We start from the raw sequence: 20,687 nt of genomic DNA, 5'->3' as shown, positions 1-20,687 counted from the left end.
TACACCCACTGTTTCTATAGACTGTCCATATTGGCAATTATCTGTCACTTTATTACTCCGTGTTAATGGTGTTTGATGTAAGTGTTATTCAGAACATGCAAAGCGAAAATGCATGGTTGACGATTTTATCATCAAAGAAAAAGAGTCATTGATCGAGATCAGTGAAGTGTAGTTAAATAAAATCGTCTCTTGTTTGTTAAATGTCTGTGTAATTAATTGTTCAGTGTCATTAATCCATCGTGTGTGTGAAATCCATATGTATTTTAATGGGACATAATGATCGTGACTTGGATAATAGGTCTAAGCGATAACGCATTTTTTATGTGACCCTTGGGGTTATTGGAGCGAATGTGATACTTCTAACAATGTTTTCAGATGTGCAATATAGCTGTCCCCGATTCTAATTGGAGCGTGTGCTCGATGTGACGTCAATTGTTACGTTCTGATCTATGTTTGAAAACTACTAGCCAATTCATTTATGTTATCTCCTTTTGGTGGTATATGGTTATGAGGACTGATAAGATGTCACAAAAGTGCCAAATACATTTGACGATGAATATTGTCACAGATAAAAAAAACGTTTTAGTCATGCTGTCGTAACATGTCTGCATATAGAATTGAAACACCAGGAGATTGCATTATCAATTCCTTCTTCGATAATCACTGCATGCAGCACATGAGTGTATAAGATGTATCACAGTGATATGCAGTCAGCGGTATGCTATTTATAACTTAGTCGCCGTCATATTCAAAGTCACAGTCAATGTCATGTCGTCATTTTATGAGTATTGTCTTCTAGGGAAATGATTTGTAAATTGATGAGCTATGTCACCTGCTAGTTTACGGTGAAGGTCCTCTTGAAGCATGTATGAGGTTTAATTTCCTTATTCTCAAAAACACATATATGTCACATATTCTGGTATTTGCGAGAATATAGTCAACTGTCACGTCATTGTATCATAAGTTCTTAGTGATCATATTGTATAATGCATGAGTAGACTAATATCCAGGATAGGAAACCTACCTCATACAATCGGGGCTATCTCCATGTTCAGCGTGGCATATAATAGTAAAATTTCAAGGTAATATTTCTCCAAAGATGAAATTTCATTATGTGAGTGAGTGTGCGTGTACGTGCGTGTGCAATTGTTGTATCCGTATCACCTCGCATGCTGTCGCCTATTGTACCATCTTAGTGTCTTCTACACTAGTATTTATAATTGTTTTTCATCAATACTGTGGAATTAATATCCATCTTTAGCTACCTTTCGAACAATGCCATAGTTACAATTTTGTATCGACTAGTTATTGTATACACTGCTGCACAGTGAAATGCTGAAAAGGTTGTGTTGCTGAGAATATTATCAGCTCACACTGTACAATTCTTCTTATGACAAAATAATATCTGTAAATTTATGAAAATTAAAAGAATACTCTGTGATCGACATTATTAAACAATTTAACGAGATATGTTCTTGTGATCGTTGTTCTTTGGGTTTTTTTAATGACGTAAACGTACACCTGAGAATATATAAAGTAAAACTGTATCACCCATTACATGTTGTTAACACAGAACTATGCTTCTTTTTCAACCCCCGTCATCGATGTGTGATCATAAAGGGTTTAAGGGTGAGTACTCATATTTATATGCATTTAGGACTCACCAAAGCATGTGAACATGCGAGTTGTGTGGCATTATTATTCATTATTTAGGTATTGGTTATGTGATTAATTTGGCACCCAAACCCTATAATGAAAGGATTATTCTGTTTAGGTTGGTTCTTTAAAAATAACCTAAAGGCAAGAGTTATTTGGACACGCAACTGGCACACAGAATCAGCGTTTACCTCATACTGCCGCGAAGATAGGCTACTGCATGAAAAGACACATGGTAATTGCTAAGGCAAATGAGCCATATCACAAACGGAGGTCCACAAGCACGTTCACGCGGTCAGAAGCGTGTGTGTCCACCTTGGGCGTTTATGCTGGCCTGGTATTTTCACTTCACTGAGGCCACTAAAAGACCATCCAATAACCAAGGAGGGATTTGTCGAAGCTCCTGCAGCGTTGTTGGAGGATTCAGTGCCATTTCCTGCATCTTATAGGGTAACACATAAACATGACTGTTGTACTACTGCAGGGGCGTTTGGTCTGGCGTTAAAGTGCTAAAACGTCATCACCAGTGCGTTCTGCAGGCAACCCGTGTTTGCAAAAGTCTCTTCTCGGTACCACACAACATTCAAGTCCCCAACCTGTTGACACGTGCTCATCGGTGAAGTCAATGAGCGAGTTTAGTTTATCGCCGCACACAGCAATATTCCAGCTATATGGCGGCGATCTGTAAATAAATCTGGACCAGGCAATCCACTGATCAACAGCATGAGCATCGATGTACGCAACTGGGAATTGATAACATGCGTCAACCAAGTCAGCGATCTTAACCAACCGCTTTTACGGCCAGCATGGGTGACTGAAGATCAATTCCAACCCGGATCTTCACGGGCTCATCCGGGAAGAGAACATTTCCTCACTTACACGCTCCCACTCGCAAGTGCCGTTTGCTTCACTGAAGACCTTGACGTCCAGTTTCTGGAGTCAGAATTAGCCTTCAAATGAGCTCCTTGAAAGGAAGTTGTGGACTTGTGGATGTCGTCCAACAGTTTTATGTGTTTGGTTTGGTTAAAGATAAAAGATCCTATATCTATAGTAAGATGTTTCTTCTCCTCCACTCTCTGTGGACTATTAGTAACATCTAATCCAAGCTGAAACAGGAAGTGAGTATATCTCGCTCCGCTTATAGCAATATGACACAACAGAAATGCACTTCACATATTGTACATACTTTGGAATGGAAACCGGTGCTTCGGCTTGACGAGCGAACGCTTCAGCCACTAAGCTACGTCACGGCCCCAGAAACCTTTAAGACCATTCATGTGGGCGTAGACAGCTACTTCATCTAAGTCGACGCCTGTCGCCATGCAGCAGTGTTGCTGTCAGTTCCCTTAATGATCCACTGGTCGTGGGTTGTTCGAATCCTACATCTGGCCCAATGGTGACACTTCTGGCTCTCCTTTGGTTCACCAAAGTAATGCAAAAAACCATTTATAACTTTATCACTTAGGTTTTCCCAGGCGTATTGCAGGGGCAAACCCGCTATATAACTGGATACTGTTCAAAGCAGCGTTAAACCTGTTTTTACTCACAGATTTCATAAAATTTATTATTATTGATTACATATAATAATACTCTTATTTCTCTTTACTCGTTCTTGTGTTGTTTGGTTCCTTGTACTAAGCTTCCGGTATCAGTGTATGATTATAGCGACCTATTTTTAATACCGTGCACTTTGTTTGTTTTTTGCATCCATGCGTGATCAGCTGGTGAGTATGACGTCAATACAATTAACCCAGTACCCTCAGTATCAAACAGCAAGATTCTAGTACACAGAGCAGTGTTATTTTACTTGTTTTTTTACATTATATATAGACGCTGGTTCCGCTTTCGTCTCCTATGTCAGTTTTGAGACGGGCATACTTACGCGGAACAGCTGTTGTTAACAGACCAATTACGAAGTAAAAAGTGGCTGAATTTTATATCGTTTTACGTCAAACACAAACTGCTACAGTTGAATGGTCTGACTTAGGATGAAAGTATTGATTTTCTAACAAGACCTTGTGAAGATCGCTATTTCTTTGTTGTAATCTCCACTGTTTGCATATCTTACAGTTTAAAAGTGTTTACATTGTTATGACAAAGACAAGATACAGACTTTAAAAAGACGTGAAGCGTTTGATTTTCCGTTTGACTTTCTCTTGGTAAGAGACGCAGTCATAATATGTCAAGCATATTATGAAATCCAATGATATGTCAAGCATATGTGAAATCCAATGATATGTCAAGCATATGTGAAATCCAATGATATGTCAAGCATGTGTGAAATCCAAAGATATGTCAAGCATATGTGAAAACCATTTTAGAACTATTATGACCATCATATGTTTTAGCTTAGAGATACACGCGGAACATCCTTTAACTGTCTTTTCGTCGCTTTTATTCCAGAATGTCAAAAACATGTGAATCCATTTTGCCTGCCTATATGGCTATAAGTGTTATGTGACAATGGTATAATCCATCCCGTGTCAGATACATAGCATGTCACACCACGTGATCCCTGCCTTTGAGCACATCAAACTGTCTCTTTAGAGAGGGTGTCATCTTTATATATAAACCTCGGTCATTTACTGTTAGGAACGCAGGCTGTGATTTGAAAACATGATACTTACCAATTGTACAACATTCAGGTTTTCTTCTGCTGATGAAAATGGAGAGGTAAACGTATTTTCGTGAAATGACTGAGTCAGCAATTTGGCGTCATTTTGTGTAACAACAATCAATATACTTCCGCCATTTCATTTCAACTTAATCTACAAATGCGAATCACAAAATCAACATCATCACATTGCTTATTGCCACTAAAAGAAATTTCATGAAATGACTGGAGTATGTTGATTTTGTTACACAAATTGACGCGAAACGGCTGACCCTCCTTTTCAAGAAATGACTAATTTCACAATCTGACTGTAACATGTGTAATATATCATATAGACAACATACTGATAGTATGTTGGTTGGTTCTTTATCGCCGAACACAGCAGTATTGCAGCTATATATAAATCTAGTCCAGACAATCCAGTGATCAACAGCTTGAGCATCAATGTACGCAACTTGGATACAATGACATGGGTCAACCAAGTCAGCGAGCCTGACCGCCCGATCCCTTTAGTACAGTATGGGTTACTGAAGATCAGTTCTAACACGGATCTTCACGGGTCTGTTATTATGTTTATTTTTATTCCAGTCATACTATAGTGTGACGAAATGAACCTTATCAGTTGACAAAGAGGTGTCACATTTATACATCACCTGAAACATAATTATGACTTCTTGTCTTTAACTTGCTGCATGGATACAGATGTGTCAGGTACGTTTCAGTTGTTAAAATGTCACATGTTCCAGCTAGTTGTTTCATGTGAACACCATTACAACATGTTACTTGCTACATGTACTCTCGTGTCCGGTAAGGCAGTCGATAGGTTTAGTGTGTTTTTCATCTCAAACCAGCAAGAAAACAGGCGGGCGAGAGAAAAAATAGAATAATGAAAAAAAAAACATTAGCACTGATTTTAAGAAATTACATGATTTGATAGAAACTGATTGGCAGAATCAGCCATTATTAAAACAAATGATGATCCGGTATTACCACCGGCAAGGACAGGCACGTGTATGGAACTGCTGCGTATGGCAAGTGATTTAGTTCAGTTTTATGCTTTTTAGCAATATTTTAGCAATATCATGGCAGAGGGACATAAATGGGTTTCACACATTGCACCCATGTGGGGAATCGAACTCGGGTCTTCGGCATGCAGAGCGAACGCTTAAACCACTGGCCTAACCCACCGCTTCACGGTACAAGTAAACTGTGTCTGCTGACATAAACGTTCTTGTACACGTTTTCTGCATCAGTGTTCCAATGCTTTATTAACATTATATTTCTTGGTCGCTTTTAGTTACTTTTTAAGAGGAGCATACAGAAACATGCGTGAACACATTTGTTTGTGTCCTGTGTCCAGCTATTGATCCAACCCATGTGTATCTATACAGAAGTGGGTTTCACAAGTGTACTGCGCCACATTCAGAACAAGACACAGGAAACGAAATGTTCCCCTTCAAAATTTGGTACAGCCTTTACTGACGTGGAAACTGTTCCCGTGTTCGACGTAGGTCGCTAGGTGGGAAATTAATACACCGCGCCTTCATCGACGGGGAAGACGCTGACAACGACAAGGAGTGACAGGGAACAGACAAATTATTTCCCGGAGAACTGATACTTAGTCTCACATTTGTACCTCGGTCATTTCCTGTTAGGAACGCAGGCTGTGATTTGAAAACATGATACTTACTAATTGTACAACCTTCAGAGGTTTTTCTGCTGATGAAAATGGAGAGGTAAACATCTATTCTTGTACCACGTGAAAAGTTCAATCTTTCATGTTAGACAATTTTCAACTTCAAAAGATGAAGTAAGTGCACAGAATTTCTTTAAAAAATAAGATAAGTTATAAATCTGCTTCTAAACGTTTTTATCATACAGACTAAAGTCAATATTGCGCAAAACATTTCAGTTAGAATGGAATAAGAGCGATTTTCCTCTCTTGTACCAACACAAATTAATTATTAATTTTGTCCTATGTCATCTTCACGACTTCATTGTAAGATTGAAATTTATACAAATACGAATATATCATAATCGAATTAGAAAACCAATGGAACATTTGCTTTACTACTGATATAATCATCAATAATAGTCATTAGTGTGAAAATACAATGCAGAAGTTGGATCTAATCCCCTTTACCAGGACACAACTCGATATTTTCAAAATCCTATGACAGAATGAGATACTATAAACCGTTTCAACGTTAATTGTAATTTCCAATATCTACGGTGATATTTTTGTTCCAATTTGAAACCTATAATAGAGTCGGTCATAGAGCCGCAGGAGATACAGGCTGTAGTTTGTGAGTTGTAGATTATTTCAATTTGGGTTAGGATTGACTGGTTGCTGGATGTAGGGCGCTTAAAATCCTGAAAAAATGTGTCATGTACGGGTCAGATTTAATGAATGGTCACATTGTGTCATGGTTTTCAAGGTCACCAGATGCAGCTTCTTGCAGAAATAGCTACAGAGGATCAATTCACACAATTGTTGAACGGTCTGGCGTATTTCTGTAGTTTAAAAGGTCCGCAGATTCCATATAATTCATATTAACTGGTGGCTGGATGGTGACTTGGAATAATAGCATTGATTTTTGTCGTTCCATGTCCATTATCTTTAAGTTTGGTTATTATTGAATTTACTAATGTAATCTACAGCTCATTCTGGGTTTTTGTTTCCAAACCTACAGGCACACCCACGGGTAAGTTGCAGCTTTCACCACTATATTTAGAATCTAAGTTAATGCAGTAATCTCATGTGCATTTCAAAAATGGAAAATATCTGAAGAGCCTACCTTAATTGTAATGTACTTTGAAAAATATTGTATGATATACGGTGAAGGTTTTATGTATATTTTGTAATACTTAACAACGTTGTTTCTTGTTTCAGAACTGTCCAGGCGGAGTGAGTATGGAGTGATTATAAATATGAAGCGATCCTTAGTATAAAGTGGTCATAAGTATGGAAAGATCATAAATACTTAGTGATCATAAGCGTGAAGACATCATAAATGTGAAATGATCACAAGTATGAAGTGATCATAAGTATGATGTCATCCTAACTATGATATGGTTGTAAATATGAAGTGATCATAAGTATTAAGAGATCATACGTATTAACTGATCACAAGTATGTGATTATAAATATGAAGTGATCATAAGTATTACGATATCCTATGTATTAAGTGAGCATAAGTGGATTGATCAAATAGTGGATGAATGAGTATAGTTTAATGCCGTTTTGAACATTAATTCATTTAAATCACGGCGATCAGAAAACTGTGGAAGGAAAGCCCAAGAGGTAACGTCCTCTTACATCATACATCACATCATGCAAACACACCTGATCACCGAACCAGGGCGCATCAGAGATCCCAAGACCTAGGCTCCTGGCACACATAAAGCAGCAGAACTCTTCTAAGCAAACTGAATCACACATGCCATCAAACAAAGTACATATTCACTTGAATTCACATAATATGAATCTCTTATTACCTTTTTATTCTCTTTTTCAGTTTCGTAAAAGAAATTATGTACAGGTATGTAATCCACGGTATTTTATTCTATGTTTAATTCCACTGGTTATTAAAATGCAACATCGTGTATTTTCGACGTCCACCTATCTGATATGTCATCGGAAACAGAGGGTTGAGATTTGTATTAGTACTTTCTGCCTAAAATCTACCGCTACGCATATTCTTAATACTGTAATATTGTTTGCACCGTATCTCAATGTAACCGACCAAATTGTTGATGCCATCATCAGAACAATTCCTACCTACAATGGTTGAAAGAAATATATTAATATAAACCTTCCTATAAAAATTAATTTCGATGATCCAGATTTGAATTGATCTTCAGCACCCCATGCTTGTCGTGAGAGGATACAAACGGGATCGGGTGGTCAGGCTCGCTGAGACATGCCATCGTATGCCAGTTGCATAGATCGATGCTCATGGTGTTGATCACTAAATTAACTGTCCTGACTCGATTATTTACAGACCGCTGGGTTATTGCTGAGTGCGGCGTAAAACTAAACTTACTCACCGTAAACAACTGAGTCTGGACCAGGCATTCCTGAAACACGATACTGATTTTGTAATATCTAAAAGCGATAGATTGATCTTAAGCAACAGAAGGGGTTGTGGGTTAGCCTTGTGGTCAACGCGTTTGCTTTGACGCCGAGGTCCCGGGTTCGATTCCCCACATGGTACAATGTGTGAAGCTCGTTCCTGGTGTCCCCTGGAATATTGGTACAACCTGCGCAAAAGAAACTCAGTCGATCACACGGATCAGAAAGTGACATATTCACGTTTTAACAGGAATACATTAAAAGAAGAACAATTTCATATTGACCGGCACGTCCCATTTCCTGAACACATGGTATCGCCACATATTTGTCTATTCGTACAGTTTTCACGACTTTTACGACAGAGGAAGCCGATTTTCCCTCCGTCATATTCCAAGGAGGACAAAAACGACCATCTGGTCTTTCACCTTTAAAATTTAAGTAAAGTATGCTCCCAGAATGATTTACAAGAACAATCTACTCAAACACTGGCGACTAATTAGTCAGATTTGGTACCCATATATTACATCGCAGTCTCTTGCCCTTTGCGCTTCCTGGTCTAGACGCAGTAATTAGTCTTCTGTTCAACAGACACTATTTCGCAAAACTGAAGTTACTAAAATTCCGGGAATGAACCAAAATTCCTGAAGCTGGCTGAGCCAGGATGTGGTGCTTAAATAACATGTAAAAACTTTGTAGGCGGGTAATGTATTCTTTGTTGTTCTCGACACCCTTCATCCCTATTCTATGACAAGAGACAGGTAACCGGTTTATAAATTCAGCAAATAAGGCCTTTTGACCAATAATGCCGCATGTACGAAAAATTACACAAAAAGTCCGCTCTGGGATCGGGTGGTCAGGCTCGCTAACTGGGTTGACACCTGTCATCGTATCCCAGTTGTGTAGATCGATGCTCATGCTTTTGACCATTGGATTGTCTGTCCAGACTCGATTATCTACTGAATGCCACCATATAGCTTGAGTACTGTTGATTGCGGCGTAAAACGAAACTCATTCATGCACTCAGCTCTACGCTGGAAGATTTCTTTTTATATTGAAAGATAAATCCTTGAGAAATGAAAGATTTGTTGCACACCAACCGGTATCATTTATCATTGGAAGGATTACTAAATCATTCAAAAAAGTAGAGATAAAGGATTTACAAGATTGATAAAATGCAAATGATGAAGCCAAGGAGAAAAGAGATGATGAAGAGAAAATAAAGGAAGATGTAACAATTTATTCCATTCTTTTAGAAACTTTTAATCTCATATGCATTGGCATTGTCTAGTAGTATGCTCGCGCGATGGAATATCTCCTACATTTTTATGGTATATATTAAAATTGCTCAAAAGCATTTCTCATCTCTTCTTTCCCATATTTACAGAATATAGAGACACCTAGCAGTTATGAGAGCCCCGAGTCAATAGTGAAGCAGTTGCAAGACATCATCAACTGGAGACATAGGCTCATGCGACAGAAGATAATGACTGGGTCAAACAGTGACAGGATATTCGATATGATCAGGGCGCGGTCTCTCTCCCGGAGGAAGTAAGAGGTGGGACACAATGTTCTTGGAATTGCTTGCATGCGGTTAATATTTTGAGATGCATTTATATCTTATTTTTTTCATTGCCCCGCCTTTAATTTCTTCATCTGATTTTACATATTCGAAGACGACATGGGAAACATACTAAGCGCACTCCCTTAAACACAGTATTGAATGTCAGGAAGCAGAAATCGCCATTTTAATAAGTAGCGCTTCTAACAATGATCGGTGCGAGCATACAGGTACAAAACCCATCCACCATGTAACTAGAGTGTTCTCCATACGAAGGCCTATTCCTAAGAGATTGTTCCGACGTTTTGATCAGAGAACATTCCCTAGACAGACAGAGCATAAGCTGATAAACTTGTAGTTTTTTTCCTAAAGCATTATTGCATTATCACACTGTTACAGACAAGTCATCTCGGCTGTATCTCGACTTTTGGGGGGGGAGTTCCTGCATAAAGCATGATACTGAAACTACGTTTTAACTAATGTCACTGTTTTCTCCAAAGTTTGTTACCTCCATGTTTGACGATTCAAACCTTAGGACAAAGATGTATACAATCTAACAACATTGTGTCGTTGTGTCGTTGTGTCGAAGTACAAGCTTGGCCCTTCGTATGCTTTCTTAATTCTTCAGTATGTTTGTGTCTAACCGTGGTTAACTTATAAACGTTTTAGATAACACAATGCCGTTTCACTGTATGGCGGTTCTTAAATCAAGGAATCTCTCCCAGAAGACCTTCCAGACAGCGTTTGTGTCGAACTGCAGCTAACTCAAAACTTTTATGTCTGTCACTTCAACATCCACACAACGGTTTTCATTGCATGGCGATACTGAGGAATCTCACTCACGGAACACATTCCAGACAGCGAATAACGTACGTTTGTGTCGAACCGCGGATAACTCGAAACTTTTATGTAGGTCAAATCAACATCCACACAACAACGTTTAAATGCCATTGGTTCTGAATTCAAGGGATTTCACTGACAGAAAACGTTCCAGATAGCGAAAAACATACATGGGCATATCATGGCCCTCCATTTCTATAATCTAATAATCAAACAATGTATTTTACTCTATAACAAGGGCTATTTTCGATATGTCAACATCTTCAAATAGTCATTAATCTTAACCATACTTTGCCATGCCAAACAGTCTACCAGGGGAGACCATATCTGGGGAGCAAGGCAGATCTAGATGACAATCACTAGAAGTACCAGATCTGTTCAGTCTTCCATTGATCTGATATAGACTAGGGCTAGTTCTTTAACCTACTTTACGAGGCTTTTGAGCTGCAATGTAAACGAAGACGTTAGCAAATTAAACATCATGATTCACGTAAACTGTTTGTATGAAGAAATTAGATTTGTGAAATCTCTTCATTGCTGTGGATTCTCCCACAAGGGATATTTGGACGTGCGTGGGGAAATAAGGTCTATGTTTGTGATGCTAGACGATTGGATTCGGCGTGTTGAATTTAAACCTTTTTGGCTCGGTTATTATGTTGTCAAATATTTCAAAGGACACTTCACATTGACTGTCACCGGAGAGCGCCGCTGCTGGCGCTTGTTGGTTTACTAAATGATTGTTCAGACAATTAAGTTAACACATTGAATTCGGAGCATTTTACGTTCAGTGACAGGTTTTCTTTTTACCCTTCTTTAACTTCGTATTGTGCATGATGCTTTTACCATTAGCACCAAGAAACACGTTTTCTTTAATCCTTTTGATTATCCAGTGAAACAATATAGGATTAATCACAACCTGCAGCAGTTGATGCTTGACAGTTTAAAGTATTTTATAACAATAGAATACTTTATTCCTGCGAACGGAAGTATATGCTACTAAAAAGAAACGCAAAAGTTGTTTTCATACCATACTTGCATATTTATGATGAATATAGTTAACAGATCACAACAAATTGTTCAGATCTGGCACGAGTCACTGTCACTGACCGAGGTTAATCGTGCACAGTCGAATGTCAATGTGAAGGTCAACTGTTCTCAAGGTCAGCATGGTCACCCCATAGAGCGAGTGCGATTACAGTTTATCCCATTGAATGCTTGTTCCAATATGCATCACATACAAGTTCGATGGTGCTTAGATCTTGAGACTTTTAAAGCAATGTACTTGAATGTCGTGGTTTCTGAAAAACGTCGTTGTCAGTATTGCCGTGTAGGGTCGGACGTTGTCGTGTTGACAAAATGACGTTGGCATAACGGGAACGCAATTTTAACTGCACGTTTATTCCATGTTGATGTGAAGTTTCCCCTACTTTTTTTGGTACGTTTTGGCCATAGGTTTTTCATCCCACACAAATCACTTAGACATGAGAAGTTCATTTTGTGTATTCATTTTAAATTTTAAAACCCTGTCAGATATTTCCATTTTTCTTTTTTGCGGTTTTTATTTTTATTTTTTGCAGAGTATAAGTTAATCTCATTGTAAGCGTGAATGTCCCAAGGCAACGTTTGACATATCTTGTTACACCCTAAAATCAGATTATGTTCCAAACCTTCCACTTCGTCTCAAAAACAGTGTTGAAAACATTTAGGTTATGTTCTTTTTTCTCTCACAAAATACATATGTTTGTACAACTGACATTATTTTAGACGGGTAGTGCTATATTGTTATTTAATACCCTTTCCCGGAAGTCTGGAACCACTTGGGGTTTTTTAATTTAATTAAGACTCCCGAATAAAAAGCCACTCGAATCCATTTCTGTTGAAACTCGTTCCGTTTGATGCACTGAGCATTGGCATGATCAAAAACGATATTTGTCGAAAGAAATCTATGCCTTTGGGTTTAATTCTGTTTTCATAATTGGTTTCACAAGTACTATATGTTCAAAATATAATTTGCTGGATAGGAAAGTTCAGATGTACATATTTTAGCAAACTGTCTCTCTAACAGAATGTTCACTCATGAAGTTAAATTTCTAATTAAGGGGAAATATAGAAACTGAATTGGACCATCTCTATACTATGACTCCAATTATAAAAATATTAGGAATTGAAGCCCGAAATTATTGAACACGTCAACGTGCAGATGTAATTTGATAAGCGCAGTGTCATTCTCATTAATATCAGATGTTTCACTCTGAGGCGGTACCTCACTGTGTGAAGGTCGGAGGACACCAATCGGTGGTCAAATGAAGAAACGTTCTCATAAGCAAGCCAAGTTCTTGGTACTAGTGAACAGAGCTTCCGGCAACCTTACCTCATTTCAATAACCCGAAAACTGGTAGAATCGAGAAATGTCTCTTTCCAAACATAAAACTGGGCGGTTGGAATTGTTTTGCGTCATGTTCTTTCTGAGCGCCGTGAAATGTCCTCATACTGATTGTGCATGTCTATTCTGTGGACATAGGTTTGCAGAAACGCGTGAGCATTCCTAGTCTCGATTGCTCATCGACACAGATTCCCTTGGTCGTAAAGCAGTGATAAAATTTATATCAACGGATCGCTGAATGTAGGAACCCCGAAGACCCAGATTCGATTCCCCAAAAAGGATACAAAATGTGAATCCCATTTCTGATGTCCCTCGCCGTGATATTGCTGGAATATTGCTAAGAGCAGCGTAAAAACATACTCTCTGAAAGCAAATGATAACATTAGATGTTGGCGAATATGTCTGGGGTGACCTGCTATGGCGGTTGCGCCCAGCTGCAATACTCGGGTCATATGACAGAAACAATAGGTGAATGTTGCATGCCAAGACAACCTAAGTCATTTTTCGCAATTTTACAGGAGAGGCGAAAAACGGTAATTTCATCTTTACTAGAGGCATTAAATAGGCAGAAATCATAACGTGAAACATACATTAAGGATTATGGGGCCTTACAATTCTATTTTTCAGTAATATTTCAACGTTTATTTGTGACTTCTTCATGAAGTGACAAAACAAGTCAGCACAGGTTTCCATGCCAAAACAACCGTAGTCAGAACAGTTCCATGGCAAAATAAACATGAATATATACTAAATCATACAAATACTTAAAAAGTTTGATTATTTCAGTGTAAATTACCATGATAATGTTTGTAAGTATGATTATTATTTTATTTCAATGCTAAATGATAACAATGACAATAGAACAGTTCCTAGTGTCAGCATGTTCCTGAGATTGTAATAGCATGAGCCTCAGTCTATAACAAGCAATGTCATGCATATGGAGTGTGGAACAAATCGTTTCCGCCAAAAATATGGTGTTGAACAAGATAACCAGAATCTTATAGTTGCAGTTGCTATAAATTGGTAACCATGAAACAGAATTTTTAGCACTGTGTCAGTGTATTTTAGTTTTTAGTTTCATAACCACATTATGGCCAATGACATTATAGAACAGACTCTTTTACATTTAGAAATATGAACATGGCAATCAACATCTTATCAAATGTCATAAAACAACAGAATTTCACCAGTGTCTATCATCAAGGGTCTCAAGAAGTGTTTTAATTCAAAATTTATGCAATTAAATGAACAAACTGAAAAGAAAATGCAGCGTGTTTTGTTTTTGTTGTTCAGGTAACATAAAAAACGTATGTAATACTAATTTTGTCTGTATGTCAAACCACAATTCAATCTCGTAGAAATTAATCCGTTTCACATGACATAATGATCGGAGACACAGACAGAGGTGCCCTTCACGATGTAATTCCACAAGTAACAGGAACGTACATTGTTGAAGATGAAAATATGAACTAAATTTAAAACTTTAATTTTCACGAACACTAAGGAACAATCCAAAACAACAAACTTCTTGAATGAACAATCGCTAACTGGGATCTGCAGCTGGAAACAGACTCCTGATGAAAGCATAGACATCACTCATGTCATTCTATTATCTAGTAAGTTAGTGCCAATGAAGATCCGGGTCAGGATATTGGCCTTCAGTATCTTCATGCATGCTGGAAGAGGCAGCTAACGGGATCGGGTGGTAAAGGCTCGCTGACGTGGTTGACACAAATCATCGGTTTCCATTTGCACAAATCGATGCTGATACCCTTGACCACTGGATTGTCTGGCCCCGACTCGATTTTTTACAGACATCCGCCATATAGCTGGAATACTGCTGAGTGCGGCGTAAAACTAATCTCACTTAGGTAGTGTACCTTAATGCTTGGGTTGAAAACCAACTCATCACCTGTAGCACCAAAGGTCATCACAACATTTGAAGTCACTAGTCGCTGTCATCACAAAACTGTTTTTCACATATATCCTGACAGCACACTGTCGTCGTTCATAATATCAGCCACTGGTTTCTGTGACAGTCATTCAGAGATATACAAACCGCCTTGATGGTAGCTAGATTAATGGTTTTATTCGCGAAGTTAAACAAGTAACACTGAATGTATAGCCAGATGACACTCTTCTGTGAGATAAGGTCTTACCTGTCTGCACTGGTGTCAGATGAGCAGAAATGTGTATATGTGGCACTGCCAAAACATGTTATAGAGTTGGAAATTCTTTCTGCATGATATATTACCATCCAAGCAAATGAATACTTGTCCTGACTATCCTATCCCCAACAGATTCCAGTTGAAATTAAGAGCACAAGAGATGGGAAATTGAAGTGAATGGAGCAGTTATGGATCCTATTCCTGATGAAATTAGCTGTAGTTCTCTCCGAATATTGTCAGCTGATTTTTTATCATAACGCAAACACTTCCTCACATGGAATTCTGTTTTGCCCTGTAACACCGCAATACTTAGTGGACATAAATATTAGAATGGTTCCATCACGTCAGGCTACAGCAGTAGAATGTTGACCATCAATAGCAAACGGACAGTAAGAACACAAATAGGGTAATAGGTATAAGTATACAATAAATAATGGTGCAGATACAAAAATAAGTTTTAAAAATAATTATTTTGTTGTTTGAATGTAAATCTGATCAGCATCATTTACTGTGTGATGTTTCGTGATATATTCACTGTCATCTATTAGGCGTCAGTATGTATGCTGAATGCTTCACGTAAATATAGGCTATCACGCGAGTGTGTTTTGGGATGGTTAATATCCTGCATTGGGAATAAACATATGCAGGGTATTAACCATCCCAAAACAAACGTGTGTGAGAACCTATTTATCATACAAAGGCATTCTTACTTTAAAATTTAAAAAAATGTTTGATTTCATTTGCCACAGAGCATGAAACTAAACTTCCTGAGATGTGCCCACATATCTATGACGTCACAAATATGTGCGTAGTAATACATGACGTCACAAGCTCGGTGACGCAGTTTTCTACTGATCACTCATTTAAATGCGTTACGTCATGTAGTTCCCAGTCAGCTTTTAGGTTAAAGAGCGTACTGATGTCAACAAATATTAACTTAGTTTGAAAAATGACAAGAAACAAACAAATTTTCTCTCATCAAGACACTCTCAGTACCGTAATCACGACCGTCAATCTGGACACGATCGTCGATAGATAGGCGTGACGCCATGTTTGTTTACAGTTTGAAATAGTCCCTAAAACTTGCATATGCATCGATATCCGTATATGACCCCAACGGATACCGAAAATATCCGTTGGCTTTATTCTGCTGTGAACACTACGCATTGTATGATAATTTATGACATCGTGTTCTTTTGTAATCATGTTATGAAACGCAAGTCGCATAAATGTGTCGCATTGTAGATACAGACTATAGCCCTTAAACAAAGGCTAACCCTTCAGCTGCTAGTGGTAAGTACTTGGCTCGCATCTCTCAACCAGCCATAGTACAGTGTTGTCTTTACAGGACCCTTTTGGTCAGACTCTTGCAAAGTGAGAGCGAACCCTTCACCAATTGAGTGTATGTTATGCATAACGCTGTACACTGGCATCTTGTAGGGTGATTAATTACCAAGAATTTTGCGACAAATCATGCTTCAGACGTCTCAATATGTGGCCCTAATCGGGGATCGGGTGGGCGAGTGGGGTGGGGGGTGGCTTTTTGTCTTGGACACCGTAACTATCATCGATTTGTCAATTTAAGTATTGTATGACGTAAAACTTCTGTATGTTAATTAATATCCGTACATTTTATCAATCGTTTAAGCTTCAAAACATGTTAATTATTCTTTGAAACACATTTAGTAGGAATAAACATCAACATGTTTGATCATACCCTGCCAAAACAACCTAAGTCATGGGAGAGGGCAAATGGAGATTACAGGCCTAAATTAATAATTTTATCGTTCAATCACATATTTTGTTAAATTTTATTTCATATAATTTATAACCGTATTAACTGTCGTTATTCTGAGTTCCTCGTTTGCTTGGTATCCATGCAGTCGGAAGACTTTTCTACCTCCTTCAGGAAGAGTTGACGGTAGTTCCATGCCCAAACAGTCAAAGTCATCACTGTTGTCAGCCAAAACTACCCAAATCTGACTTGGGTCATTTTGGCACTTAGTATCATATTTTTAAAGCTATTTTCTCGAAAACTGTGACGCATACTCCAACAACGTTATAATTGTCAACGCGTAGTACATGGTTGGTGCGACGACTGGGGATCGGCTCATGGTGAATTAGCTCATGATTAAGATGAACACTACGTTGACGAAGACAAATGAATACGTTGATGAAGACGAAGGCGTAGTTTAGTTCGAACTTCTTTAGTCGGTTTAACAAGACATGACAAACGAGTACACATGAATGAGGTGAGCAGACTTCCAGCTCAACCCCAGGGCCTTTCCTGCGAGCGGCATAATCCTGCTCACTACTTGTCCCTACATAGACAGTCGGAATACCGGACTCAGCACTCACATTCAGTATATAAGTGACTACACACACACATATGTATGCAGGTTTCTAACAACAATGAACAGGCAAAGGTTCAACAATGGACAGATAGAGAAACAATAGCACTTCCTTGTACAGCTGATGTGATGACAGACACAGCCAAGGGAGATGACCAATAAAGGCCATGAATGTCATATACAGTAATTAATGGCAGTGACAAAGAGGAACAGGGTAGCCTGCAGTACAAAGCACTGTACGGTAGTGATAAAGATTAAGAATGCAGATAGAATAATAATAACTAAATATCACATGGCCTGGCTACGTAGGTTTTGGCCTTTGGAAATATTTGGACGTGGCTGTCCTGAAGTAGACACTAAAACATAATCACAGGAAAGGGCTTTTCAAGCTCCATCTACCTCTGTTATTATTCCAAAACAACCTGTCTGACTTAGGTTGGCTCATACGAGATAAACAATACGTGTCATATGACAGAAGCAATACTTGGGTCATACGACAGAAACAATTCTTGTGTTATCCGATAAAAACAACACAAAACAATATTTGGGTCGTATGTCAGAAAGCAATTCTTTCTAGTTAATATCCTGCATTGGGAATACGACAGAGCAATACTTAGGTCAGGGCCATAAAAAAAAAAACATTTACGACTCTAAAATTTAAGGAGGGTGACATCTAATTGTCTTACTCATCATTCCGATGCGATCAGTGTTCGCCATGCTATGAATGTATCCCCAGATTCCGATGCAAACATCATTCAAGATTATTTTTGCTGAGATGATATTTAACTGCATTTTTTGTTTCTTTCAGGTCAGACTGACCCCTGACCCCTGACCCCTGACTTCCAGAATCTGTCCGGCAGGCTGTGACCATGTCACATGACAACCATCCCTCCAGACGTGTCTGAGCACTTTCAGACTAACTTCTCAAGACTCCACAGACTACATATTTTCCAATCTTCAACACATCTGTTCTTCTCTGGGGTGGCAGACAAGACTGACAGCCTAATGTCAGCTAAGAGATGTATTCACCCGATAACTAAACACAATGGACGGCATGCTGGTTACTTCGCGGAAGATGCTGGAATGTCTATATGCCCGCAGGAAAAAGTTATTCGATAAGTCATTGTACAGCTGCAATATTAAAGGGTTTTTGCAAATCTGTAAAAGAAGCAAATACATAATTTTGTCGAAGAGTATGAGGCAGCGTGACAGACATTGAACTGTCATTGGAAGCCTACTGTCTACCAGAATATACCGTAATGACCTCCAAGCTATGACCCCTGCACGTTACGTTTAATTCAATACTCAGCTGTAACACCACTGCATTGAATGTATAGATTAAATTCTGTGATGATCAATTCAGACACTGTTTACTATGTCAAAGTATATTTTTATGATGTGTACAAAGAATTATTAAGCATAATTGGCTTGTGTCCATTTACATACTTTGGCATCTCTCAATAAAACATTTATTAAAACATGACATGCAAATGATATTTTAAAATTTGATATTGAAAATGCGACTCTTTTATCTTCGTTTACACAAAATAAGAGAATTTTTGCAATGTCGTACACTTTTGATATATCATGAAATTAACAATCAAGTCCAGATTTTGAATGAAGGTGTTTTTGCTGTTTGATAAAATTTGTGACGACAGACTGAGCAATATATAACCTTGGAACTGAATGTACAAGACGGTGATGATGTGATGAGTGATGAGTAGTAGCAATGGACACAACCCGTTTACCAGGTGATACCAGAAGATTTACTCATTAAAAGTCAAAATCACATATACAAAATCATGTTATAATCAGTTTTTTAAAGAAATTATTGAACAATTCAAACACAGTTGCAATAAAGTGTAAGTTAAGCAATTCCAGCATGTGTTCAAGGGTGTTTGTTTACACATTGGGAAAATCTGACACCATTTGGTTTGAATCTGACTCGATGGCCGGATACAAAACTTAATCAGATTACACGCAGGTGCGAGAGAGTAAGTTTTACCCAGGTTAGCAATATACCCGCAGCGGGGGACCCCAGAAATGGGTTTCACACATCGTCTCTATGTGGGGAATTAAACCCGGGTCTTAGGTGTGACGAGCGAACGTATTAACCACTGGGCTACTCCACTGCTGGCGATATTGGAATTGATAAGAAATACAGAGATGGACCCTGATAACGCACTTGATACACCGGATAATCGAGGGTGAGTGTCAGAGCTTCCGTGATATAGGTACCTACATCTGTTTGATGTTTAACGACATACTCAGCAATATCACACTCAGCTATATGGAAGCGATCTGTGAATAACTGAGTATGGAGCAGACAATCCTAAGATCAACAACATGAATCTCAATGCATCAACCAAGTCATCAAAGCCTGACCACCTCTTACGACAAGCATTGTTGCTGCAGGCCAATTCTAACGGGTGGTACCCTCCTGTGGCATGGCGAGGTTAGTTCCAGCTTGTATCCTACAGCTGGTGCAATCAATGATATATGAATGCCCGCTAGAACTCTTCTACCTCAGAGTCACTGTCAGTATTACCTGAGCGGGAGATTAAAGTGTGCCATAAGTAGTGCTGAGCTGGTTAAGTCAGACCTTCGCCATATTCCTTTTCATCATGGTTAAATCAAGTCCTGAGCAAGCTTTCAAAAGGATTATTGCTAACATGCTGGTGACATTTGAAAAGTTTAAATGTTTCGTGCAACATATTCATTTGTTGGGTTTCTCTTAAAAACAGTTTGATTGTGATTACAGAATTACTATCAGATATATCCATACAAAAAAGAAACGCAACATATTCATTTGTTGGGTTTCTCTTAAAAACAGTTTATGACTCTCCTCATTCTTGTAACGAACGGAAATCTTACATTAGTATTCCACTGACAGTGAGTTCATTAGCAGATCACATTACTTTGTTAACGGTCAGATGCATGAATGTAGCTTCGTTCCCCGAAGACTTCTAACATCCGTCACAAACACATGCAAGAAAAAACAGAAATCACTTTCAACATCTGATGAAAGCAACTTTGATTGTG

The 20,687-nt window shown here is 38.4% G+C and overlaps 1 protein-coding gene across 1 annotated transcript in view; it reads left to right on the top strand.

Annotated features, from left to right (window-relative positions):
* LOC137262063 (uncharacterized) overlaps positions 1-19,518 on the top strand; it is a 79,616-nt gene extending 60,098 nt beyond the window's left edge. Inside the window, exons 3-7 of the mRNA XM_067799850.1 lie at positions 6,964-6,975; positions 7,164-7,178; positions 7,789-7,812; positions 9,730-9,900; positions 18,454-19,518. Coding sequence (XP_067655951.1) covers positions 6,964-6,975; positions 7,164-7,178; positions 7,789-7,812; positions 9,730-9,897 — 219 coding nt within the window. The 3' untranslated portion in view covers positions 9,898-9,900; positions 18,454-19,518. The remainder of the gene's footprint in view (positions 1-6,963; positions 6,976-7,163; positions 7,179-7,788; positions 7,813-9,729; positions 9,901-18,453) is intronic.
* Positions 19,519-20,687: the final 1,169 nt, after the last annotated feature.

The sequence above is a fragment of the Haliotis asinina genome, chromosome 14 (genome assembly GCF_037392515.1).
Source record: "Haliotis asinina isolate JCU_RB_2024 chromosome 14, JCU_Hal_asi_v2, whole genome shotgun sequence".
Lineage (NCBI taxonomy): Eukaryota > Metazoa > Mollusca > Gastropoda > Lepetellida > Haliotidae > Haliotis > Haliotis asinina.
Note: the sequence above shows the minus strand (reverse complement) of the source record. Positions and strands in the feature narration are given on the sequence as shown.